Source organism: Gadus chalcogrammus, chromosome 2 (genome assembly GCF_026213295.1).
Source record: "Gadus chalcogrammus isolate NIFS_2021 chromosome 2, NIFS_Gcha_1.0, whole genome shotgun sequence".
In the NCBI taxonomy this organism is placed as follows: Eukaryota; Metazoa; Chordata; class Actinopteri; order Gadiformes; family Gadidae; genus Gadus; species Gadus chalcogrammus.
In genome coordinates, this window is record NC_079413.1 from 15,060,131 (window position 1) to 15,086,411 (window position 26,281).

Below are 26,281 nucleotides of genomic sequence, written 5' to 3' on the forward strand. Positions count from 1 at the left end.
TCACAGTTGCTAGTGTTCTGGATGGTTGAGGTTCATTGATAGATCTATGATTTGTATTGAGTTACTTTGTCTAAATGTAAAAGCATAGATCATAGCTTATACGTTAAGATCCTTATACATTTAAAGCAATATTTAGTCAATGGGACAGTATCCTATACGCCTCAATGTAGTATTGCAAAAACATACATTTTTCAGTTGATTTTTGACGACCGTAGCCTATGAATATATCAGTTTAACCAATCACATTTGAGGATCTTTTTCATGGTCACCGACGGTTACTGTACGTTGTAGGACATGACGGAGGTAAAAGCCTATTCACGTTTCTAAACACTGTCCTCTTATTGCATCCAAAGGGGTCAACTGCATTCATAGACCTATACTTATCTCTATCTGTTATACATTTTGATCATTCATCTTGACAACAGCCGGTGCTACAAGCTCATGTTTACTTGCCCTGCAGCACATGAAAAAAGGTTGCTTTAATATGAGGGTGTGCAGTTGTATAGCAACAGTTTGATTTCAGATACAAACTTTCTCAGAAGGGATTGTAGACTTGAGATTGTAGAATGCACATCATTTATCATAATCCCTCCCATCCGCAAACCACAATATTTTACACTTGGAATAGAAAGTGAGTAAAAAAAAACTTTTTTTGTATGGGTTCTAAACTATGGGTTCTAAGTCCTCATTAGCTATATCAGGTGCGCCCAAGAGAGAGTTAAGCTTCTCAGACCCTTACAATAACGCCACAGTGTGTGTGGATTCATGGAGCTTAGTCTGGCAAGCGGTTATTGGGGAAGGCAGTGTCCGAGAGTGGGTTATTCTTCTCAGACACTCATAGTATAACGCCACGTGTGTGTGGATGTGTGGAGCTCATTCTGAGCAGAGGTTTATTTTGTCCACGTCAAAGTAAAGCTTCTCTGACAGACTTACTTACAATACAACTGTCTGCACATTTTAGATACAACATCACTTATTATAACGCTCATACACAAAGACGTACTAAAAAAGCATCACATAATTGCAATGGCGCTTAACCATTGGGATAAAAAGGCCCCCCGTATCCCAGAACTCTCTGCTCAACACATCTTTTTAATCATAGTTTTCGAATTCCAGCTGAATCAATGTATCTGTATATGTTTTCAAACTGTTTAAAGATAAGAAAGATGTTGAAAGTTATGTCCGGTCAAAGTATAAAACACCATTGCTTAAAGAATTTAGATGGTCACTGCAATATTTTTCAATAGGCTATGTCTAGGGGTCTAAATATTCGAGGAGCAGTGACATTTTATAGATTTTGATAGTTAACATTTTCTACACTATCAATTCTAGAACTTTTAAAGTTGAAATAATATAAAAGATGCAGGATTTGAGACAGTACATAAAATATTGGATAGTAAGATAGTAGGCCTACAGTTGTAATTATTCTAGCATTAAGTTTGAAGCAGATGAATTTGAGTTGAGTAGGGAAGTTTCGGAAGAATAATTTAAAGTAAAGTATCGATAATACCCTAATGTATTTCTAATGTGTATAGGTAATAAAAATAATAAAAAACGGTTTACAAACTAAAATGAATTCAACAACAGTCATTCTAACCATTGTCTGCGCGTTTTTACAGGAAAAAACGTCCCGGTTCAAAGAGAATCGAAATCAGCTCAGGCTGCACGGATGGCATAGGCAAGGTCTACTTTTTTTAGGTTAAATTACAACCTGTTAATTTGCACTTGAAAATGGTTAATGAATGTCGAAATTCTCAACGTAGGCCCTTTAATAACTTATGGTGGTGGTGGTTCAATTCAATGTCATACATTTGTAATTTGTAAATCATAATCAAATTTGCATGATTAGGCTACACACGCACACACACACACACACACACACGCACACACACGCACACACACGTACACACACACACACACACAAAGAAAAGTGGGTCCAACTCTGTTCTCGCTCCGCAGGAGAAGTTTATTCTACTTAATTCCAGTATCACAATGGACGGTTAATCATACACTGGCAAAGGTTGCCCATTTCTCGTCCGACACGAATATCCATTCTCTATTAAAAGATATTTTAGTAACACTAGGCCGACATAACGCGATACATGTGGCAATTATAAATACAGAAAATAGGCCTACTCTCCGCATTGCACCAATAGCTCTAAAGAGACTCGTAAAAAAGGAAAACATGCTCACCTTTTATTTTGATCATTCTTGGTTCCCTAACGAGTTTGAACCGACTATGTTTAAATTAGTTTATGCCGACGTCCTTAAAAACTCAATACATTTAGCCTGAGTCTAGGACTACGTCTCTAATTTGCCTAAAGTTAGCCTTGTTCCGCCTCAAAATAGGATAAAAAACCAACTTACTGTTATTTCGTGCGTTGTGAACAAGTTTAATTCGAGGTATTTTGAACACCACCGAAACACCTGGTAGCCAAGGTAACGGACGCCAGTAAGGCTGCTGACATACGAGAATGTGGAAGACGAATTCCATACCGCCAAACAAACGTCAATCTTTGGTTACATTGGTGCAGCTATCTTGTTACGCTCTACTCTGGATTAGCTGCAACCAAATAGCACAACTGTTGGAAAAACAAGCGTCAGCCAGGGAGATCCCCATCCCTCAGCTTCCACATCTAAGCTATATTATTACAAGTGACTTTCCCACTGCTGTAAATCATGCACCGTGAATGGTTGCACATATTATAATGCTGTACTTCCCATGTGTGTGTTTCGCCGTTTAGCCGTCTGGATGCAGTCCGTCGAATAAATGTTATTGATGGATGTTTCGGATACTTGTTGTTATTTGGTTTAGATACAGACGAAAAAGCCCCGAGTTTCAGAGTCCTGTCTGGATGGAAAGAGAGTGCCCTCTGCTGGTTATCAAACAAAAACACGCAGACACACGCACAACGCTCACTTGCAAAACAGTCTTTTTACAGTAATGGAAATAGATTATTCAGATGTTACCATTTTTTATTGAACCATTAGAACCACTTATTATAACGTGTGTGTGTGTGTGTGTGTGTGTGTGTGTGTGTGTGTGTGTGTGTGTGTGTGTGTGTGTGTGTGTGTGTGTGTGTGTGTGTGTGTGTGTGTGTGTGTGTGTGTGTGTGTGTGTGTTCAAACATTTTTCTGTTTGAAGGTTGTAGGCGGGACTTCCTTTAGGTCACCCAATAGACATGGAGGACACTGGATGTGAATTGAAAGGGCACCAGGGCGGGTAAAAAAATATATACCCTTGTTATACTGACCAATAATATCATTCGGTTCTACCCTAACATAAACTATTGGCAGTCGAAAGGGACGTAGCTCAACTAAACCACATTTGATAGGTTAGTATGAGAACCGCCTGGTGGACGTGCAGATTTTTGTTGAGTGACGTTTATGTTCAACCAATGGATGCACAGGACGTAGAAGCTTAGCTTATAAATGGCAAGGTGACAGTGTGTCTTATCCTACATTCATTGACTGCCACTGCGCAACTTAACAGCAATTACCGGACCCTCCTAGAAATCGAACAAATCGGTAAACTCAACTTCTTTAGACCATCTTCTTGTTTTAATGTGTAACTTTATAGCTCCGAGTGTAACTCCTTATTGGTGATACGTTGACATTATTTCGTTCTTTCGTAGCTGTCATTGCTAACCTGTACTAGCTCGCCTGATCGGCCATTCAATGATTTCATCCCTCAGAAGGACTGTCTAATTTGTATGCGATCTTAACATTATTGTGTACGTACTCACGAAACTAACCGCCATAATGGACATTGATAACCTTGCAGGCTTTGATGTTGTCCATGCATGGTGTGGGCCGGAAGGCTACTTGATCAAGACGGTACAGCGCGAACAAGCCTAAATGACACTTGGATGTAAAATGTCTGACTCGCTCATTTCTGGGCCTAACGTTAATATTACCAAACCTCGCCGCAGCAAGGACTTCAGTTTTGGACTTTCAAACAATCTTGTCTCTTAAGTTAAGGTTTATTCTTAAACTACCATTGTTTTCAACCTTGATCAGGCCCGTCTGTTCATCTGTGGTCTTTTTTGACCTTCAAGGCTAGGTGTAGTTAGCTTAGCATTGTAGCTTAACTGGATATCGTACCTAGTCTTGGAGGACACTGCTATCTGGTCAGTAACGTGAGCTAACGGGCTTTTGGAAAACATTCTTCATGCATGTGCAAAAGGGTTAGCGAGCTTCATACAATTTACGATCAAATGTTACTCGATATATCATAAACGTCCTACTGCACAAATAGGCTTTAGCTGTAGTTGGTGTGAAGAGTTGGTGCACTACTTTCATTCAACCACGAATCGTATTTTGCACTACGCTGAATGTAGAAGCGATTCAATGGTTACCCTTTCCTCCAAGTGGATTAGATTAAATGTCCAGCCTAGTTGGTGAACTTTGTTGATCCTGCGTCGCTTTTCTAAGCATGGCTCTACGAATTGGTATCCTTCTCTATAGATTAATCAACTACCTTGAACCTCGGACATAGTGTTGCCCCCTTGGCGGCACTCAATCGTATTATTAGTTATTGCTCAGTTGCATAGTGTATTGGAGAACCGGGCCATGCTGCTTTTAGGAACCTGGTGGAAGAGTTTTTTATTTACCATTTTATTTTTTGTTCCTTCACATAATTACTAAACTAATGGTAATTATTCTGATATTTAAACTACTTCTCAATTGTTTTTATCGGAACAATTTGTCCTATCACTGTTGCACCTGGCAACGCCCACTGCCTCAACAAATCAGATGGTCTTGAATGATTTCAATGCAGCCACCTGTTAGTTTCCACAAATAACTGGTCACGTGAAACTACAGTTAACAGCCCATGCCCATCAAAAGGTGGCTTGGGGATGAATACAAAGCCTTAACATGTTCACTTTGTCCCTCAGGTTCCAGCCATGTACGCCTGCGCCAAGTTTGTCACCTCCTCTACTGTGGTATGTAGAATGTTTAAACTCTCAATGTATATTTTGTATCTTTTCTCAAATGTAAAAACATGCATTCAGACAAAATATGAGGAAGGTCAACTGACTTTTGCAGTGTTGTAAAACATTTATAGATGCTGTACGATTTGTTATAATGCATTACAAGGGAGAATTTCTTAATTTTTTTCGAGAAGCCTTTCTCTATAATTGTGTTCCTCTTTCACCTGACAGTTTATCTTTGTTTTTTAGCTGCGTGGAGGGTCCAGGGTCCTCGCACGGCCTGTCTCTGTCTCCATCTTTAACCGACCTGAAGCTTCAGTGGAGCAGCAGGTGACTTTCATTTTAATAATGTTTGCCCACTAGACTACTACAGAGCAATGATTCTCAAAGCGAGAGTTGTGAGATTATGATTTGAAATGTTCTTTATCTCATTAAAGTCGTCAGAGATGGTTTATAACGATGCCAACGTTAATGCGTTAAACGTGCATGTATTGTCTGACCGTCTATATAATAATTTATGCAATTTGATCACCCTTACTTGAATCAGACAGAAGTAAAACCCGACTTAAAAAAACAACCTGACGGAACTCTGCTCGAACTCGGGTACCAGTCTTTGCGTATTAGCATAATCTTGACCGAGGGACACCGGCATGTGTGGAGATCTGTGTGGGCAGTGATTAACTGCGGCGTTTGAGAGGGTTGACATCCTCAGTATAACACTCATGGTGTTTGGGGCATTTTGTATAACGTTGCTCTTACACAATGACGGTACAAAAAAAATAGCATGAAGTTGCTGTGGCCCTTCTTTCCTTGAACACTTCCTTTTACTTAAAATAGGTAGGTATAGAGGGTCGCAAGTGTTGGCCATCATTTAAGGGGTCTCAAACCAAATGGTTTGACAACCACTGCTAGAGACTATTTTTAAGCAGGAACTCATAGGCATGAAGACCTTGCGAAATGCCATAATCTCCTGTTTTCATCCATACCAAGGCAGTTATGTTGCATGTAGAACACATGCTAAAGGTTGTTTAGGATTAGAGAAAGGGTACCTGCCCTGAACGTAATGCAGGCTTTTAGTTGTGATTGTGTATTGGAATTATGGCAAAAATGATATCCACTTTAGTTTTTTGATGGAATTGCTTATTCTTGAGTTTGTTTGCCAATGAGATGACTTTCAAAGCCCTTCTATTCTGTAGGATGATTCATGCAAAGTAGCCAACCATATAAGATGTATCTCGTAGAATCGTGAGCGACGCATAAAGACTGAACAGCCAGAAAAGATATATATAATTATACAAGGGCAGTGGCAGCTCTTTTAGGGGCACTAATTAGGGGTGTGAAACTCCCTTCCTCATAATGAATGTGAATTTTTTTTCTTTTTTAATGAACAGCTATGACTTTCATTTAAGTGTTTTAATAATTCAAGTCTGTAACATCATGTAGGATTGCTACATGAAGATCAGTGGTTTTCGGATCCAATAATCGTCCTGAGTCAGATACTGTTATAGCAGAGCTTAATGTAGCATGACTTTCAAATTATGAGAGCAGGCATACTTCCAATCATTACAAAGCTTATGGGCGGATTGTGCAAACCTTTGAAATTGTGAAAATACTAGTCCCTCACTGAAGAGTGAAATCATAAAAATAGTAAAGACGTTTGCCACCTGTTCAATTCGTATTTAGTTAATAAGTTATTGTAGGCCTAGATGGAGCTCTTTGCTATCTTTTACTTAGCAGGCAGTTGTGCTTGGTGACACGGTGGTTAATATATCTCAATCAAAAATATGTTACGGGCAGATCCCTACTACCAGCACCATCTGGTCCCAATCATAGGATGTATCAGCCCTGTCTGGCCTCTAAAGAATCCATCAGTGCTAGGCAGTAGGGTTGTGACGGTACACAAAGGTCACCGTTTGGTACTTGCCTCTGTTTTGAATTTGAAATAATTATACATTACTTGTATATTATTAACCACTTAGTTGAATTAGTAAACTAAAATGACAATAAAACATGTATGTATTGATTAATTAAACAATCCTCTTCAATGTAAAGGCACCTTAACTTGTAAGCTATGACGATAGCTTTACATTTATAAACTTGATGCATTTCGTTAATCTATTAAAGAACCTCCTCACTTGGCTACTAAATGTCGTAGACTACAACATCCCTTTGGAGGAACCTTACACAGCACATACCGTACAAAGACAGTCCGGTATGAATTTACTATCTGCGGTATACCGTACATCGATACAACGCCACCACCAATATAAGGAGACCTCCTAAATAATGCAGTGCCTGCTCGGACCCCAATTTTGCAGCATGACGTAAAAAGACCCAGGACATGATGCAGCTATTTTTTTCTGTTCTGTCCATGTGAGGCGCTTGTTTTAACTCCATTCTTTCTTCCAGTCCCTGTTGCCAGTCAGCCGGTCGGCCATTCTGTCCCGCTCCATCCAGACGAGCGCAGTCTCCCGGGACATCGACACAGCGGCCAAGTTCATTGGTGCTGGAGCTGCCACAGTTGGTGTGGCTGGTTCAGGAGCCGGAATCGGGACAGTTTTTGGCAGCCTCATCATCGGCTATGCAAGGTAAAGACATAACATCAGTATGTTGTCTTTTTTTGTTTTTCTTGGCACGGTGGTGGTTCTAATGATGGTTTGACTTGGTGTTTTTGTTTTATCTCAAAGGAACCCTTCCCTAAAGCAGCAGCTCTTCTCCTATGCCATCCTGGGATTCGCTCTCTCTGAGGCCATGGGCTTGTTCTGTCTGATGGTGGCATTCCTCATCCTGTTCGCCATGTAAACCTGGCATTATACCTCACCACCTACATCGTCCTTCCCCCTTCCTTCCTAGGGCGGGAGGGGGAATGGTTTTTGAAATCTCTAACTGAAGGAGCTGATGGGTCATTCCAATCAACAAAACAAATATTCTGAAATGGAATTTAATAAAAAAAAAAAACTGTGGTTAAGAGCGTTCAGTCCTACCCCTTAATGTTCCTACGCTTTATTTTTGTTCAAAAGTTTTATGTGAGTCCACCTTTCGGTTGACATTAAATCTGTCTGAAATAAATGGTTGGGATAACTTAAATCTGTTGTTGTGGTTTCTTCCATGCTGAATGTAATGCAGCATTTGTATTACACAGAACTGCAGCCAGCCTGATTCAGTGTTCAATTAATATTCTTGTTGAATTATAAACTTAACATTGGGCTGTGGTAACAGTCCAATCTACTTGACCACTTCTGTCAACTTATAACCATAATGTGTTTTTTTTTTTTCAAGCAAAGTTTAAATCTGATCATGTCTCTTAATTGAGTATATCTAAATCAAGATTTTGGTAAACTATTTGGCATTAAGAACTGACTCAAAATAAATGTTAATCGCCATATAGGATTCTTGTCCATTTACTCCATGTCTTCATAGAATCTTTATTTTGGCAGTCTGTATATATTTTTCATGGAGCACGCAAGTTAATGTTTGCAAGGCAGGTGGGTGATGTGGCCTTTTTTATATTAGGAGCTGTACACGACTATATACTATCAATTACAATAATTATCCAATATTTTTCAAATGGTAAGTTGGGTTATTGCAAATTGTGTTTCTCTTGACACGGTGAAAATAGACTCCGTTTATTTTTATTAACCCTGGTATAGCACTAAATTACCACATGGAGGCAGTCTGTATATATTTTAAGACTCAAGCAGGAAGTGCTGGTGGGAAAAGAGCCTTGCACAATAACTAATCAGAGTTCCTAAAGTTGCGATTACCGTTTTGTGTCGAGTGGATCTGTCAAAGATTGACCAACCTAAATCACGCTTTAATGGGAGGTGATTTGTAAGCTACAGCGCGGTGGACCCTTGTTTGTGCGTACAAATACATACTTTTTGGTCGGTACGGGAATACGAGGATGATATAGTAGCTAAACTAGCCATAATGTCCTGGACAGAAATGCCCTGTGTTTTGCTTTTGGTATCGCCGTTCTCTTATCGTCCCCTAATATTGTGATTCCGCCTAAGAACAAAACAAATTTACACGAAGCTGTCAATGCCGGATGCATTTTGCTTTGTAAATTAGCCAACGTTTTCAGACGGTGCGTTTTTGGTAGCTCGCTAGCTTAACGATGGCAGACAGCATTGGGGACGAGTCGGACGTTGGTGCCCTTGGTCTGATACCATCTCTTGCCAGCTCTTTTCCTGTGGGACACTCGACAAATGGCGCAACAAACTCAAGCCCCAGCTTGTCTTACCCTCCCCACACTGTTGCAACGCAGAGTGGCATCGCCGCAGTCAATGCAACTCCTGGCACGTTTGGAAACCCAAACCCCGGATCCCACCTTGTCGCCCTGTCTCCCAACGCTCACGCTACATCACCTCTCCACGGCGTTGGGCTGGGGCTCGGTAGCGTTGCTGGGGTTGCTGGAGCTGGCCTCCTGACCCAAATGCATGCAACCTCTTGGGACCCGACCCTAAGTACCGACTGGGACAACGAAAAGGCGTCAGTGCAGTGCATTCTGAGAATCAAGAGGTAAACAATACGTTATAATCGAATAATAATAGTCTTCAGAACAAGCCGAGAAGCGAAAGTAACGTTTAAAGTGTTAAACTCGCCCATCTTGTAACTATGCCCTTCTTATTTCAACGTAATTAAGAGTGGGGTTTGACTGTTTGTTTACTTCTCATATCTCTCTCTCTCTCCCTCTCTTTCTCCTTTCTCTCTCCTCAGGGATATCATGTCAATCTATAAGGAACCCCCTCCGGGAATGTTTGTTGTTCCTGATCCTCAAGATATGACTAAGGTATTGTTACATCGACTGTAAACGAATTCCCAACACAGATACTCATGACGTTTATCTCTATTCTAAGAATATTAGTTACTAGATGCTTTTATCCAAATCCTTTCGTTGATGCATGTCGTTAATGCGCAGGTCGGACTGTTTTTTTGCGCAGGTCGGACTTGCATCTTGGTCATGGATGCCTATAGGCAGGCATTGGATATGGCACCCATATCCCTTTTTTGAGTCAAATGCCCTAGCCTGTGCACTGTCTTGCATTCCTTATTTTTCAAAGTTTCTTGAATTATCAAATGCTTCACAATGTTCCAACCAGATCCACGCTCTGATCACCGGGCCGTTTGACACACCATATGAAGGCGGCTTCTTCCTCTTCCTGTTTCGATGCCCTCCCGACTACCCCATCCATCCACCTCGAGTCAAGCTCATCACCACCGGCCACAACACGGTCCGGTTCAACCCCAACTTCTACCGAAATGGCAAAGTCTGTCTCAGTATCCTGGGGTAAGTTAGAAAATGCATACATTTTTGCCTCTTGATAGTGTTCAATCTTATCAGTTGCAGAAATGGAGCAGTTTCTACATAAACCTCTGGTCACATATTGCATGAAGTTTGGCTAAATATTGAATAAGAGCATTATTCAGACTTATGCAGACTATCTTTCTTCTTGTTACTTAATGGGATTTTAGTGAGTGTGGAATTATGTTCAGTCAATCCATTTTAAATGTCAAATGATTTGGGCTATATTTCAACTGCAGTCCATCATAGCAAACACTTAAATTGAATTGTATTTACAAAACCATGAAGTGCAACGTTATTAACCTCGCAATAGGCTTCCTCTGCCTGTTTTAATAAACTTGGATGGAGATGTTTTGATTCATTTATGTTAACTCATGACGGACAACAATAGTTGCAGCAAAAAGATCATTGGGCTAAAATAGCATGGTAGCACAAAGCAGAAATAAAGCTTTGGGTTGAATAAAGAGACTTCACATTATTAATGAGTACAAAAAAAACCCGCTCATGACTGTGTTGTGGTCCGTTTATCCGAAACATTACCAATGCGTGTTCCTTGTGTGTTGTATCCAAACAGGACATGGACAGGCCCCGCTTGGAGCCCAGCCCAGAGTATTTCGTCCGTCCTCATCTCCATTCAGTCTCTGATGACGGAGAACCCCTACCACAACGAGCCTGGCTTTGAACAGGTATGGCTGGGTTCACAACCATCACACATATCATGTTTCTGGGATTCTTAACATGGAAAGCTCCGGTTGTGGCCGCTAACATTGATCTTTACATGGACATTGGTAAATAAGGTTTCCCATTGTTCACATTGTTGTTGAAATTCTGCGGCACTCCTGGGTTTGTCATTTACTTAAACTCCCTCCTCCTTGCGGTCATTGGTTCGTCCCCTATTTTGGTTATCCAAAGTGGTTCAAACACGCTGTAGGGGACCGAAAGGGGACCGTTCTTCGGCAAGAAACTGAGAATTGAACTCGTGGGATGAGGATGGTCTCTTTCTGCTCATGGCGGATATGAGCAAATAGTGCATCTATTTAGCCGGGTAGCCGATGTTATTGCAAGTCTTATGCATGAATAAACTCATTGTCTTTTTTTTATGTCTGGTTGCACCCTGTGTGTCGGTCTCTGTCTGTCTCAGGAGCGACACCCAGGAGACCGTAAGAACTACAACGAGTGTATCCGACATGAGAACATGAGGGTGGCCGTCTGTGATATGCTAGATGGAAAAATACCTTGTCCAGAAGCTCTGTGGTGAGACCTGAAACATTTATGCTATCACTCCCTTTGCCTATTGTTTTTCTTTTGTGGTTTTCCTCTTCTTCGCATTAATTTTCTCCTTGCCCAAGTAATTAGTTTTTTAATTATGTTATATAATTACATACATAACAAACCTCTTTGCAATGATATAAATGCACTCAATGTCCACTGGCACATTTGAAGACACAGCCCATTTCTACTTGACTATCGTGCAAACCCTATTTCTAGATTTGTAGCAAGGATAAACAACAAGGCCATCTAACATGCTGAGAACATGATGCTCCACAAAAAGTGTTTTTTTTGGCTCAGAGAGCATCAAGTCTTTTTTGATTCCTCGTTTTTTTTTCGCCCACTGGATCACGGGTTATAATTGGCCATCTTAGATGTCCAAGTGTTGACTTCTGTGGAAATTGCCCATGCGATATTCAGTGATACCTGTACGTTTATGTGAATTTCATCTTTAGGGGTGTGATGGAGAAGTCTTTCCTGGAGTACTATGACTTCTATGAAGGAGTCTGCAAGGAGAGACTCCACCTACAGGGGCAAAACATGCAGGTCAGAAACACCAGTACTGCTCCGGTTATGTGAAAAATATATTTTTTAAGAGATATGGACAATAATATTATCTTCTTTCAAACAATATATTGAGATGAAATGATGTAATGGAACAAAAAACAGATTCTAAGTGGATATCATTTATTTAACAAAAATGCACATTTCTGCTGAGGAAAAAGTTAAAGGACACCCTATCCCTTAGTAGCTGCAATTGCTCCATTTGGCTGAAATGACCTTAATTAGATGTTTCCTGTACCGGTCTACAAGTCTGACATTGGTTGGGAGAAAGATTATCCCACTCCTCCATGCAGAATTCTTGCAGATGTGTGATGTTTGAGGGGGCGTTCGCACAACCTAGGGGGGGCGCTGGGAACGTGAATGAACTTTCATTTATTGGTTTCTTACCCCTCTACCGTCTCAGCTACTTTTTACTGTCTATGTGCAGTGTAACCGTGCTCATACAGCGCGGTTCGGTCCTGCATACGCCCGGACTCCCGTTACATCAGCTATCGTCATGATCTCTATCGCTGATAAACATAACCCATGTTCGCGGGTTCACAATTCAATAACCAACACAACACAATCAAACATGGGCGATAGCAAAAAAAACAACGAATTTGTTTCATAGCCGTTTTCCTCCTTCTTCTTGCTGTTGTTAAGTTCCAGCTGCTCTGAGCATAGTCTCCACGAAAAGACTGTTGCATTTCAAATGCAAAATATATAGTCCTAATTAGGCCTCTGCGCGCGGTGCCCGTGGTTCCAGGGCTGCAGTGCCCGCGTTGCCCGGGCTGCTGTCAAAGTGCCCACAGTTCCAGGGCCATTCATTCATTCACGGGGCACGGCGGGAGTCGCGGGAGTGCCGTGGTGCCCGGGCCACGGAGTGCCGCGGCCGGGGCACGACGGGAGACGTGGCAGCCAGGAGTCGCGGGAGTGGCGGGAGTGGCCGCGTCACGGTGAATGAATGTTCTCGCTCGCTCGACGCTCTGGAAGTTTAGTTGGATTTATTACAGTGATGGCCAGTGCTGTTAGCCAATCAGAGGTGAGACATTTGCATGTCATGAATATTTATTTATATTTTTTCCACCAAAACCGACTCAGAGGGCATTCATTGCTATTAGTGACTACCGCAAAATCAATGAAAACGATGCAATGACACCTTGAGCAATATAACACGAGTGTGAGTGGGGTTGTTAATTTATTTAATTGTTTTTACTGGAAGGGGGGGTGGGGGCGCCAGAGGATCAGGTTAAGGTCAGGGGGGCGTTTGCTCAAAAAAGGTTGAGAACCACTGCTCTATATAGTGCTGCTGCCCGACCCGTCTCCCTGGCAAATATATATCACTAGACACTCAGGACTCCTACCGGTGATCGGCTCTTTAGTTCCCCGGGTCAAATTGTAGCAATTTGAAGCGTCAATATCTTTCACAATTACAAACTTGATGTTGGAACAAACCTATTTCAGGATCACCCACAATGCAATGGCGAAGACTTTATTTTGGACTACTTTTAATTAGATAGCCTGCTTCAAAACACATATCAACATAATAAGAAACCTTTTCATAAGAGGTCGGAAAAAAGTTGAGTGTTCTATTTTTCACGTACTTAATACCTTCGGTATTTCTAAATACCTTGGTATACTGTAATACCGCCCAAGCCTTCATATCAGTCCGCAGCATCTCAACTGGATTAATATCCTGGCTTTGACATGGCCATTCCAGAACTCTCAACTTCTTCCTTTTAGCCATTTTCTCGTGGATTTACTGATGTTTTGGATCATTGTCATGTTGCATGGTCAATTTTCTGACATATCGTCTCACATTTTCTTCAAGCACCCTCTGTTACAATAAACAATTTCTGGTGGATTCTATGATGGTGAGCTGGCCAGAAACTGCTGCAGCAAATCAGCCCCAATGACATGACATTTCCACCCACATGCTTCAGTTGGTATGAGGTTCTTGTTCTCGGGCAAAATTTAGTTTTGCATTGATGACGGCAAGGGTTCTTCCTAGCACACCTTCTATGCAAATCAGACTTGTGTAGTCTCTTTCTAAAAATAGCCTCTACTACCTTCTTCCTAAAGCCCCCAGAGCTCTTTTGATCCACCATAGTGATACCACTCCCTTCAACATTCAAGAGCAAACCTAACTAAATGACTCGGTTTAAATATGATGGGCTCCTCTAAATCCTCTCTATCGATGTTCTCATCATTTGCACCTGATGTGGTGCACTTTGTTCTAATTGTAGGCATTTTAAGCAGTAATAAAAGTGTGGGTATCCTAACAACCACACTTTTTTTTCTTTTTTCTTGGGTCGTTTTCCTCCCAAGAAAATTGCATATCTATTAATTATGTCTTCCAAAGATATTTTTTTTTATTTCTTTCAGTCTTTTTTCATTAGGTTATTACATCCATCTCTTAATAATGCTAAAATGAAGATAATATGTCTATATCTTTTAATATGTGGAAAAAGACAAAGGTTTTCATGGGGTGTCTTTTTCACCTTTTCACATTACATGTATTTACAATACGTATATACAATAACGTTTTCCTGGTAAAACATGAGTACCGATTTGTTTTTCGGTACCGGTACACCGAACAACCATAGTCTGTGGTCATATCCCGTCGACCTGTGTAATCCCCTCCCAAAGGACCCGTTCGGAGAGAAGCGCGGGCGGTTCGACTACCAGGGCCTGCTCACTCGCCTCGGCGCCACACACCTCAGGATCCGCGAGAAGACCCCTGCGGAGGATGAGCACAACGGGGACTCAGACTCAAACAGCAGCTCCTCCGAGACGGACCCCGACAGCCAGGGCAGCTCTCAGCCTTGACCGACCAGGTGACCACCTTATTCTACTAGAAATAGTCAACAAAAAACCTTTGATTGTATGCTGTATGACGTAAAGTTTTGCTTGTGTTGTTTTTGTACAGTGGAAAACAAAATGTCCGCCAACGTTTTCGGGTACATCAAAAAACGGGAGCCATGGAAATGCAAGATCAGCTAAGCACACCATCAGCGTGATGTGATGGCGCAAAGAGCATGGTCTGTTAGAGATTGACTATTGTTGGAAAATGGTATCAGCTGCTAGCTAATTGCTGTTAAATTCTATGTTCATCTGGTAAGTTGTAATTCTCTACCAGTAACGTTGACGGGTACCCTCTCCCCTTTCGATTTTGCAGGTACACTATTGTATTCTGGAATAAAACTCTGTTCAAAAGGTGCAGGGTTGTTCAATGATATCTCTAGTAGGCTTGGTTGGTATTAGGTATACCAGGGTATTTAGAAGAACTACGATCTTAAATACCGTTAAAGAAATTCAAACCCTTCTTTTTTCCGACATCTTATGAATATATTTTTTATTGAGTTGTGTATTTTGGCAACATGGATATATAATGAAATAGTTAAAAAATAAAGTCTTTGCAGTTGGGTAATTCCTCGCATTTCACACGTTTTTCAATAATGACCTTCCCAGCTGGTACGTCCTGACATCAAAACTAAAAGATACATTTATAGCTGTGGTGTTGTATTACAACAATCACACATCTCAAGTTTGAAAGTATATAATTTTTAAGTTGAAAGATATTGGATATTCAACAGATGTTGACGCTCCGAATTACAGGGATCCGGATCAGGGATCTAAAGAGGCGATCACCGGTAGCAGTCCTTTGTTTCTAGCGCTGTATATTTGCCCAGGAGATTGGGCGGGCAGCAGCGCTACTCTTTAGAGCCATCATTTGGTCAATATTCTACACAGGAGGCGAGTTGCAAAGTACCCTGCCCTAAACGATAGCCTAACTAAAATAACCCAGCTACGTCTCACTGTTTTAGAAGTCTCTCCCGCTGCTCAGCAAAAAAAGGTTAAAAAAACTTGCCGGTGGTGCTCCGTTGTGGGTGTAAAGCACATGGACTGTATATAATACAGGTTAAACTTACTCTCCATATGTGTACATCGGTGGAATCCATCGCTCACTTTTAAAAGAAAGATGAGTGCACTAGTAGGTCCTCCTTGTTGAGATTTGAACCGAATCTATGCAAGAAGGGCTCATACGTCCTATCTATTCATTATTCAATAGGCCATACGTATATTAAACAGAGCAGGACTTGTCGAAGTTGACAAGTTTCATATTAGACACACAGCATTGTAGCTAGACAGTGTCATACTTGCTACAATGACTTCTATCACCAGCAGCTCATCTTTAGTTTTTTTATTCTATTTATTTTTAAACAAATAACATATACCGTGTGCCCCGTTGAAATTACAGGTAGTTGGGGAAAAATAATAATGCCTCCCAAGCCTAATTACTTGCTACAGTGATTGTTCCCCAATCAATAGTTTTCTTTACTTGGCCCATTCAGCAAAAGATTGGACCTAATAGGTTACGGTAATACCGTGTTCTTTCCTTTTCTTTTTTTCTCCCAAAACCTGAACACTTGTGATTGTGTAATATAATCTGCTGCTCATCCCATGGGTTGTATTCTTGTTGTTAAAAGGCCTGTGTGCAAGTTTAATATGTCCTATGCAGTGATGAGGGACAGTGGGAAACTGTGGCAGGAGGTTGACGGCTATAATATCATCAGGGAAGATGCATTTGCGTAATGCAGAGAATGTAGAAACTATTGTTCTTGGCCTTCCCAAACAAGACTTCCGCCTCCTCTGTTGAGTGTTCAGCCCTGGTCTGGAATAATGCCACCCTACCTACATTGTTTGACATATCTGGCACGTTCAATTCTAACTCGCGGGCCGGGCTCAAAAGAAAAACTGTTGGTGTATCGAAATACTTTAACCTGCGTCATATTGAAAATGTCCCAATGTGAATGATTACAGTTTTTCTCAGTCGCTTTGGTACATTTCTCAGATCAGAATTGAAATTTGCAGAACAGTAAGTGCATTTCTCAAAACAATTCGTACTATTAGCAAAACACCATGGATTTCATGCAAAAGCAAGTCTCAAAAGTAAATATCTGTGTCAATAAACATGTCAGTGCCATCAAAATGACAAGTCCTTGTGTTATTCTGTATGGATAAGACAGTCATATTGCTTAGTCATGTTGTCAATATAACAGTGTACTCTGGAGGGATGTTCTGATGTAAACCATGGCTAAAGTTTTGAAGACAATTATTGTAAAGTGTAAGTTACACCTTATGTGGGAGATTGATTTCAAGAGACTGGACAAGATTCACATTTACGCTTTCAATTTACCAATTCAGGACAGATTTAGAAAAAAAGTCTAATGGAAATGTATAGAAATATGCTTGACATATTATGACAACTTGTTCAACCATTTTGCATGTAAAGACTAGACTGAGACTATTTAATAGAGACCCATTACAATACATTTTGATCAAAATGACATAAGCAATTGATAATGTAGGAAAGAGCAGAGAATTGTACATAATCATTTGCATGAATGTACCAAAGCATTTTTGCAACTTGTTCAAAGAAATGAGAAACTGCTTTTTTGATGTGCACAAATGATGTGAAGATTGAACAGGTCGTTTTGAGAATTTCAATTCTGATCTGAGAAATGTACCAAAGCGACTGAGAAAAACTGTATTATCTTTGAGACATGGGTTTAAAAAATAATGATACAATAAAATGACGGACTGAAGCACCACCTAGTGGTCACCTAGCTTGAAAATGACAACCATGCCTGTTGGAAAGATGACCTCTGCTGCCCTATACTGCAGCCCAGCCAGCACCAAAGAGGGATATTGTTGCCACAAAATAAAAAATCAATAACTCTTGGAAGCTCCCTCCTACGCTTGTTCTACTTGTTTTTACCGAAATAAATCACTCAGTAGAATGGCTGGTCAATTATGCTGTCTTCCTGCCATTTTCTGTTGAGTGTGACTTCAGAACAGATGAACTATGGATAAGTGATTGGATTTGTGTTCATATTCTTTTAGAAAAAATTGGCTTGTAGGGAATAAAATGTTATGGATTAGCTTCAGATATATTTTCTAAAGCTGAAAATATTCAAATTACACTCAATGAAACTAGTCAATAATGATAATATATATCTGATTGCCTTGGGTTGCTGATGTTATCAACTACAACTGTGCCCCAACTACAGCTGTGTAAGAAATTAAAACATTTGTCTCAACCACAGCAACCTGGGCATGGGGCTTTAGTGCGCTTCATAACTATATATATATATATATATATATATATTTGTCTTTAGAGATAGTATATCTTCGTTCCAAAATCAATTGGTGAGATTCTGGGAAGAGTTGGGTCTTCAGATGTTTTCAAAGATGAGGAGGAATTCTGCAGAACCGATGGAGCTGGTCAGTATTATTTGCTTGAGCGATAATTCATGGCCATAAGTTGACCCGATCCCAAATGTGGACTTTCTCTTCTGATGGATCTATCGGCGTCTGCCCCATGTAAACTTTTCTTTGTTTTCTTATTCCAAGCTGATGCATTTGCATTTTTGTAGTGGTGCAGCCGGCTCTTTGCCTCCTCATCCTCATGTGTGGGGGATCAGATTTTTTGGTACTTGGGGTTATACACTCATCTGATGTCCAATGGAAACATGGCTACATGCAACCATCAATTGGCCAAGTCCTTCTATGAAGAATTATATAGACATAGAATAGAATACAATCAAACATGAATAGACATAACAAAGATGGAATGTTAAGGATGGGCCGAAGAGCCGACGGCGGCTGTACCGTAAAGCTGGATTCCATTGATAAATTATCAAATTATCGCTGTGTCTGTTATAGGCACAAACAAAGTCTTCAAAATGGCAATCCATACATTTTGGGAGCTTCAGAAAAAAGGTAGCACTAAGCCTTTGCAAAGCGGTGTGAAGGACATATACTGCATATACTATGTATGTCCCACTCTCTTCAGCTTGGGGTCAAATCAAACCCTTTTCACCGAATCGGTATGAGCAAGGAAGAAGTTGACAACCCCCCTGACGAGGTAGCAATGTGGGTAATTAGGCAATGAGTGGAAATGGCGATCGGTCTTCTTGTCCAAACAGCCTCCAGTGACTCCATCGCCTTCCTCGTAGGAGATGGAGGAGTAGAACTGGTTTCCATCCACTGAACCGCCAACCTATGAAAGATAAGGAGACATAACCTCACACCTGCTCATTCTTTAATCAAGTACACCGGATATGTGGGAAGCACCTAGCCTCTAGCCATACAAACGGGGGTCCCCCACACAATCTCTCTATGTACTTTAACGTTTCAACCAACAATTGGTCAAGTCCATCTATGAAAAATTCCATAGAGAATTGTCAAAACCTTTTATAAAACAATGAATAACATTTCCCGTTATTTTTAAGTCCATTTTCCGGCCATGAAAACGAGGAGAAAAAAATAAATAACCAAATGTGTGCGGCAAGCAGGGCTCACTGTGACACCAATAATTAGGTTTTCTCAAGTGCATGTTCTGACCTGATTTAACCATTTCAAACTTTATTATAACAGCACTTCTGTCTTTGATCTCAAATACTTTATCACTTTAGCTATTGGTTCAACTCTCATTTTAATGGTGTGCATGTTTACATTGTTTATTCCATTTAGAGTGTTCAAATATTTTCACGTGATTTAGGCCATTCAACATTTCTTTAAGTCTTACACTATGTGGCTTTATTAAAACACATTTTCAACCTCACTTTGCACTAGAGCACTAACCGCATATTCTGCAGGAAATGCATTTTCTAGTTTTTACTACTATCAAAAAATATATATAATATAATTAGTCGATGAATAATGTGATTCTCACCACATCCAAATCTGGTGTTGCCTCCATCACCTCCACCAGATCCTCGATCTTTGTTTGGTCAGTGAATAGAACTCGACTTGAGAGACAGCCAGGGTTCTGCCAGCAAACCAGCCCTGTGGAAGGGATGTTACTGTAGTGTGATATTGTGTTCATCTTTTTAAATTTGTTACCTTTTCATCCAGAGGCCCCTCTTCAACTGTAACATTCAACCATTTTCATAGAACAGCTCAGGGGCCTCATGTACTAATGTTGCGTACGCACAAAAACGTGGCGTACGTCCTTTTCCACGCTCACGTTCAGATGTACAAAACGTGAAATGACCGTAAAAATGTGCGGTCCCCACGCCAGCTCCAGAGCTGTCGTACGCACGTTTCTACAGCTATTGTTCCTTTGGCGACACTTAGAGGTGACGCTGGGAAACTGGGAAAAAAGGTGAAAACAATGACTCATCAGAGTGATTTGCACATCAGAAGTCCTTTTTCGATCAGATTTTCAAGCGAATTAACTCTTAAAGCGAATTAATTTGTAGCGACATAAGAAGCGCCTAAACGGTTTTCCATCGACAGAATGATTATAGCGAATTAAAATTGTGTCACAATGCCCCGTGTTGAAGCGCATTTTTCTGACCCGCTAGATGATTTTCCGTTGTCAATGCGCATGCGCGACATTCTATATCGCTTCAGCCGTTTTCCATTACTTTTATGTCGCTAGAACTTTCCCAAAACCACCTCTGCAGAGCGAATTAACTTAGTGCGACAAAATCGGCGTTAGAGCGATATAACGCTTTTTCCATCACATATGTCGCACTAACTTTTGATGCGCATCATTTTAAAGCGCATTATCTTTTTGATGGAAAAAGGAGAGACACACTAATGAACAATTAACACACCTTGCAATTATATGGGTGGCTATAAAAGCATGCGCAATGGATGAAGAAAATTGTTTTAAGAATGGCTGCGTTAGCGTTGTTAGAGGACATCGCAAATGGTCAAATCCGAAGGGCGCTGGAGACGCCGGGGCCGACGGAGGAGACGCCGGGGCCGACGGAGGAGACGCCGGGGCCGACGGAGCAATCCGTGCCCTCTCCTTGCTTGTCTATTCAAAAATAAAAAATTTAAGTTAATAAACACGAGTCAAAGTCTTTAATATCCTGGCATCTTTACGCACGACTTATGTGTATTGCAAGCAGCCAATTGACCAGTATAATTACAGCATTTATGACTTCAGCATATTTACCGTGGGGATGATCGGTGTCCCCTTCATGGGCTCCCACCACTCCGGTGAGAGCCGTGTCACCGATCAAAGCGGCCACTCTCAAATCGAAGGGGGAGAGTTCCCCCACTCCCGTCCCCCCACCTGTTGCGGTCACGCTTCGGCGGTGGGCAGAAACCCTCCGCTTCACCTCCACCTTGAGGTCTGACCACTTCTTTTTAATTTCAGAGTGTGTGCGCTGCTGAGACCCCACTGCATTGACGGCCTCGCAAACACTCTCCCACTCACTTCTCTTTTGTTTTGCATTTATCCCTGTTGACAGGGTTCCAAATAGCATATGCTTGCGCATTTCTACCTCGTGGAGCAAAATCTCGAGCTCAGACTCCGTGAAGTTTCGTTTTTTGCCTCTGTTCATGGTGCCAGGTGATCGGATTACGAGGTGAATCTCAGGTCCAGAGGCCTATTTAAATGAAATTGCATATTCAAATGAGGGCGTGGACAGGGAGGAGTTTGGCACGTCGGCATGTGCGCTCAATTCCACGTGGATTGAGATGTACAAAAGAAACGTGCTTGGATCCATGCGTTCGCACACTTTGATACATCTGAATTTATTTGTGCGTAAGACAGTTTCTTGGTTTTGGCGTACGCCAAGTTTTAGTATGAAATCCACGCAAGTCTTAGTACATGAGGCCCCAGGGGTCTCATTTATAACCGTTGCGTACGCACAAAACGGGGCTGAAAGTTGCGTACGTGACTTTTCAAGCCAAGGTTGTGATCTATAAAAAACCAACTTGACGGGAAAATGTGCGCAGCCCTAAGCAAACTCTGACCCATGCGTACGCATGATTTGGAGGAAAAGGAGAATTGGCGACACAGACGGTGTGGTGGTGAACTGAAGTCAGACCGAAGAATTGCAGAGTGAGAAGAACGATTATGTTTTATCATCGCCCTTCATCAATTTAATTTCAACCCGTATCATGCGTTAATTTAAGTCCACTGCGTTATTTCTCAGTTATAACTCCAGAAATATCGCCTTAGAATATAAATAAAAAGAAATTCTCTATATTTAATCCCGTCACTCCATACTGTCCACTGACGGCGCGACTGCATGGAATAAAGCATCTGTCCAACATGTGTCAATAACATAATATTTTTATGTGACACTGTAAACACATGATCAAATGTCAATTAAATCCCAAGTGTGAAAAACCAAGCCACACTCATCACAATCGTTGTTATGCTTTTCATGACAAATCAGGCATTAAAAAGGGGTTATGTTCAAGAACATTTTACGTGGGTAATTACAAACTGATTATCCAAGGCGTTCTCGTCAGTGTTATTACCGTAACCCTATAAATACAGAGGTGAGCGCCGTGGTAATGCTGCACCATATGGCACTTCTGGCGGACCATGCAGGATTCGGTATTTAGGGACCATAACGATTTATTGGTAGGCTACATAAAAATATGTAACTCTATGTCAGACCACTTATTTTTTAATTCTGGGACTGTGCGCTCCGTGCTACTGACAGAGTTCACTGCTGCAGCAACATGTTGCCACTCACTCTGCTTTTTGTTGTTGGCGATTCCAATCCCGTGACCGCCGAACAAAACTACCTTTCGGGCCTCCATCTCACCCACAAGTGTCTCCACTTCAACCTCCGTGAAATATCGCTTTTTTGATTTTCTCAGTACTTCTGCCATTGTTTCCAACAAGACATAATACCGGCATCCGAGTCTGTTTTATATGCAGATCGCATTCATGAGGTCATTTGCATTGACCATTTATGGTTAAAAAGGGGCGTGTAGAGGGCGGAACGTGAAGCTGATTCAGCTGCGCACAATTATAGTCAGTATGTGATTTATAAAGCAAAGATTGCGTACAGGTGTGCGTACGCAGTGTTTTATAAATCTGAATATTTTTTGGCGCACGCAAAACTTGGCTTCTGGGCGTACGCACATTTTTAGTAACGATCCCACGCACAGTTTTATAAATGAGACCCCAGCACCGGAAAATGCCTTTCATCCCATGGGTAATTGCGTGTGTTTTAGCATTCCTATAATCTCCGAAATGTAGGGGCTATAATTGACATTTTTTTGTCTTTTGTCTGCCTTTAAAAAAATAATAATTTAAGCATACCTTGTTAGCCTACCTTGTTTTGCTGTATGAATGAAAAAAAAGCAATCCCCTGAATTTCCATGTGGTCCCCAATATTATCATTGTTTAAAAGGCTCAATAGTCTAATTCAATGTGTACTATGTTGTCGCCTGAACTTAAATTAATATTTAATTCAAATGCCATTGACAATTATTTATATATTTATTGTATCGTTTTAGAGCTAGGCCATTGACAGATAATGTTCTGCCACCATCTTCATCCACAATGATTTTCTTTGTTAAAGCTACAGAAAAGTTAGAGTTGAATCTCATATTACCTTTTTTTTAATGTGTATGTTCATATATTTATTCATGAAATAAGCATAGTTGAAGAAATGTATGTAAAATGTAACATTTAATTTGGCAAAGGGGGTATGCTACATCAACAGTAGCCCATAACTCCGGACAGCAAGGCAATAGTTATACAAGTACCTAAGCTGTAATAATCGATCTGCCTTTTTGTCTACTTCTGATCTCTATTACAAGAATCTGTATTCAGGGGGTAGCAAGTCATTTGTCACTTGTATCTCAACCCGGTATCACGCGATTTCGTGCTCATGTGCACAAACGTTAATCTATTGATTCGTGTCCCAGAGCACGATTGTCCGACTTTTTTCGTGCTGCACAGAACGAAATGTGAACCAATGCATTCTGAATGGGAGCGTTTCTCCGAGAGAGAGAGAGAGAGAGAGAGAGAGAGAGAGAGAGAGAGAGAGAGAGAGAGAGAGAGGCTTCAGAAGCATTGAAGCATACCTCCTCAAAAACTGAAAATAAATGAATAAATATAAATATTCGTGGTCCACAGAACGAAATGTAAACCAATGCATTCTGAATTGGAGCGTATCTCCGATTTTTCCGTGCTACACAGAACGAAATGTACACGATAGCCATTATTGTCCCTCTCTATGGCTCTCTCTCTCTCTTTTCCCACTGTCTTTCAAGAATTTATATCGATATAACGAGAAAGGATGTAATAATAACAGCAAGAAAAAAAAGGCTCCATGGTCATAATCATTTAAATATAATTAAATTAAAGCGTGTAACGAGGAAATGAGATGATCTAGTTGTGGGCTAGCAGAGGCTGAATTTTAACCGAATTCGGCCCATAACCTTTTTTTTTTACATCGTTTTTATATTATAAATATTTTAATATTGTCTGGTATACCTGAACCAAACTTAGGCCTACACATTGGTGGAAGTGCAGATAGGCTACAGATCTTGTTATAACGATAATTGAATAAAACCCACATGTCTACTTATAATATTATAACTAAATAATTTTATATTTATATCTAATATATATTTTAATATTTAATTAATTCAATATTAAACCAATGCATTTCAATCTGGTGATCTTTTTCGACTTCAGAAGGGGGGGCGGGCTGCGCAGTGCACGCTCTAAACAGATCTTGTTATAACGATAATTGAATAAAAGCTACATGGTCTACTTATAATATTATAACTAAATAATTTCATATTTATATGGGATGTATAATCTATATTTTAATATTTAATTAATTCAATATTAAACCAATGCATTTCATCGGGTGATTCTTTCGACTTCAGAAGGGGGGGCGGGCTGCGCAATGCATGCTCTAGCATACAGATCTTGTTATAACGATAATTGAATAAAAGCTACATGGTCTACTTATAATATTGTAAAAAAATAATTTCATATTTATATATATATAATCTATATTTTAATATTTAATTAATTTAATATTAAACCAATGCATTTCAATCGGGTGATTCTTTTCGACTTCAGAAAGGCGGGCTGTTCAGGGCACGCTCTAACAGATCTTGCTAAAACTATATTTGAATAAAAGCTTCATGGTCTACTCATAATATTATTAAAGAAAAAAAATTATAGTCATATTTAAGTATAACATATATTTAAAATGTAATTAATTAAATATCAAACCAATGGATTTCAATCAGGAATTGCACGCTCTAGTTATGGATTGGTCAAAACAACAACCGATTTTTGCAGCAGACCCCCTATAAAACTGAAACTAACCACGTCCCAGTCTCAAACCAGAATGACTACGTTCGTCCACCGCGGAAAACGCATTACAATAACGGCTCTAATCATGACATGCCCTATTCTTTTCAATGGGGCTGCGGCCACATCACTTGACTGTCCTGGTTGCTATGGTGGTTGCTATCAACCGCCCCCTCTGCTCCTTACATGATTCTAAAAACCACGCGGCAACGGAGCTGCCGTCAATTGTGTTGTTTTTGTCGTAAACTAGGGTCCGCTGGTTAAAAAATAGACAGATATTCCAAGGTTTCCTTCTAAAGGCACCTTGAATGTTTTTATTTTCTGCAGTTTAGACTTTGTCGATAACCTATTTTTGAAAGCAAAACACCAAGCTCATTGATTTAACGAGGCAGGGTTACTTGAAACAATTAATTAAATTGTTTGCTTCACATTTATGTCTAGTGTACACCCCTACTGTCCACAAGCACCCCCCCCCCTCCCCATATGGATATGGAGAATTGTTGAAAGAGGGCAATCAATTATACTACAATGATCAATTAGGAGGCTGAAGCCCTAAAGGAAGTGATGCAATAGGTGACTGAGTCGAGAACATTTACAAGTAAGCTATAGACCTGGAGTCTCTTTTATACAGCAACCTGTGGCTTCAGCCCTACAGGAAATGACTCAGCAAGTGCTCCATCTCTTGCACCTCACCCAGCGGCTCGCTTGCAAGATTTTGGCCTGAAGATCTTCCCAGACCTACACCCTAGCCATCCAACATGCATATCTGAGAATCAGGCCTCTCTTTAATAATGACAAAAAGTTATGAGAGAAATGCACATTAACTTTTCGTCATCTCATAAGCGGCGTGTGCCCGCTCCTTTTGACCTTTTGACCCCAGACTTCAAAAACGTTCTTTAAACAGCTGTGTCTACACACCTTAAGACACAAATGTAAACCTCCATCCCACAAAAAACGGGGACTAGAAACTAACCTCTGTCTTATGTACATTTACTCTGCTGTTGGAGGTCACGCCCCTTTTCCGGCCTTTTCGAGATAGCTAGAGATGCCAAAAGGTTTACACAAATTTCCCGGGGTCCCGAGAACGACATATCCGAGATGGAGTTCTAGCCCTTAGAG

General features: G+C 40.6%; 3 protein-coding genes across 3 annotated transcripts; 2 read left to right on the forward strand and 1 right to left on the reverse strand.

Moving 5' to 3' along the window:
• Nucleotides 1–3,421: 3,421 nt before the first annotated feature.
• Nucleotides 3,422–8,021, forward strand: atp5mc1 (ATP synthase membrane subunit c locus 1). Its single transcript, XM_056582640.1, has 5 exons — nucleotides 3,422–3,528; nucleotides 4,899–4,946; nucleotides 5,184–5,264; nucleotides 7,344–7,522; nucleotides 7,622–8,021. The coding sequence occupies exons 2-5, from the start codon at nucleotides 4,908–4,910 to the stop codon at nucleotides 7,734–7,736; spliced, it is 414 nt and encodes a 137-aa protein (XP_056438615.1). The 5' UTR covers nucleotides 3,422–3,528; nucleotides 4,899–4,907; the 3' UTR covers nucleotides 7,737–8,021.
• A 97-nt stretch (nucleotides 8,022–8,118) lies between these two features.
• On the forward strand, nucleotides 8,119–18,176 carry ube2z (ubiquitin-conjugating enzyme E2Z). The gene is made up of 8 exons (XM_056582627.1): nucleotides 8,119–9,455; nucleotides 9,654–9,726; nucleotides 10,037–10,224; nucleotides 10,814–10,925; nucleotides 11,381–11,493; nucleotides 11,964–12,054; nucleotides 14,701–14,888; nucleotides 14,981–18,176. Exons 1-7 carry the CDS (start codon nucleotides 9,052–9,054, stop codon nucleotides 14,878–14,880), a joined length of 1,161 nt encoding a protein of 386 aa, XP_056438602.1. The 5' UTR covers nucleotides 8,119–9,051; the 3' UTR covers nucleotides 14,881–14,888; nucleotides 14,981–18,176.
• Nucleotides 18,177–18,227: 51 nt separating this feature from the next.
• Nucleotides 18,228–22,999, reverse strand: LOC130401807 (beta-1,4 N-acetylgalactosaminyltransferase 2-like). Its single transcript, XM_056605794.1, has 3 exons — nucleotides 22,569–22,999; nucleotides 19,793–19,905; nucleotides 18,228–19,117 (listed from the first exon to the last, which is right to left on the reverse strand). The coding sequence occupies exons 1-3, from the start codon at nucleotides 22,705–22,707 to the stop codon at nucleotides 18,923–18,925; spliced, it is 447 nt and encodes a 148-aa protein (XP_056461769.1). The 5' UTR covers nucleotides 22,708–22,999; the 3' UTR covers nucleotides 18,228–18,922.
• Between the last annotated feature and the right edge of the window lie 3,282 nt (nucleotides 23,000–26,281).

What these genes read in the sequence shown, in the direction of transcription:
- atp5mc1 (XM_056582640.1), top strand. Translation starts at nt 4,908, where the DNA reads ATGTACGCCTGCGCCAAGTTTGTCACCTCCTCTACTGTG. An exon ending in TTGTCACCTCCTCTACTGTG is followed by an intron (nt 4,947 to 5,183) that starts GTATGTAGAATG and finishes TTTGTTTTTTAG; the next exon opens with CTGCGTGGAGGGTCCAGGGT. An exon ending in CTCATCATCGGCTATGCAAG is followed by an intron (nt 7,523 to 7,621) that starts GTAAAGACATAA and finishes TTTATCTCAAAG; the next exon opens with GAACCCTTCCCTAAAGCAGC.
- ube2z (XM_056582627.1), top strand. Translation starts at nt 9,052, where the DNA reads ATGGCAGACAGCATTGGGGACGAGTCGGACGTTGGTGCCCTTGGTCTG. An exon ending in ACGAGCCTGGCTTTGAACAG is followed by an intron (nt 10,926 to 11,380) that starts GTATGGCTGGGT and finishes TGTCTGTCTCAG; the next exon opens with GAGCGACACCCAGGAGACCG. An exon ending in CCTTGTCCAGAAGCTCTGTG is followed by an intron (nt 11,494 to 11,963) that starts GTGAGACCTGAA and finishes TTTCATCTTTAG; the next exon opens with GGGTGTGATGGAGAAGTCTT.
- LOC130401807 (XM_056605794.1), bottom strand. Translation starts at nt 22,707, where the DNA reads ATGGCAGAAGTACTGAGAAAATCAAAAAAGCGATATTTCACGGAGGTT. An exon ending in CGCCAACAACAAAAAGCAGA is followed by an intron (nt 19,906 to 22,568) that starts GTGAGTGGCAAC and finishes TCCCTTCCACAG; the next exon opens with GGCTGGTTTGCTGGCAGAAC. An exon ending in CAACACCAGATTTGGATGTG is followed by an intron (nt 19,118 to 19,792) that starts GTGAGAATCACA and finishes TATCTTTCATAG; the next exon opens with GTTGGCGGTTCAGTGGATGG.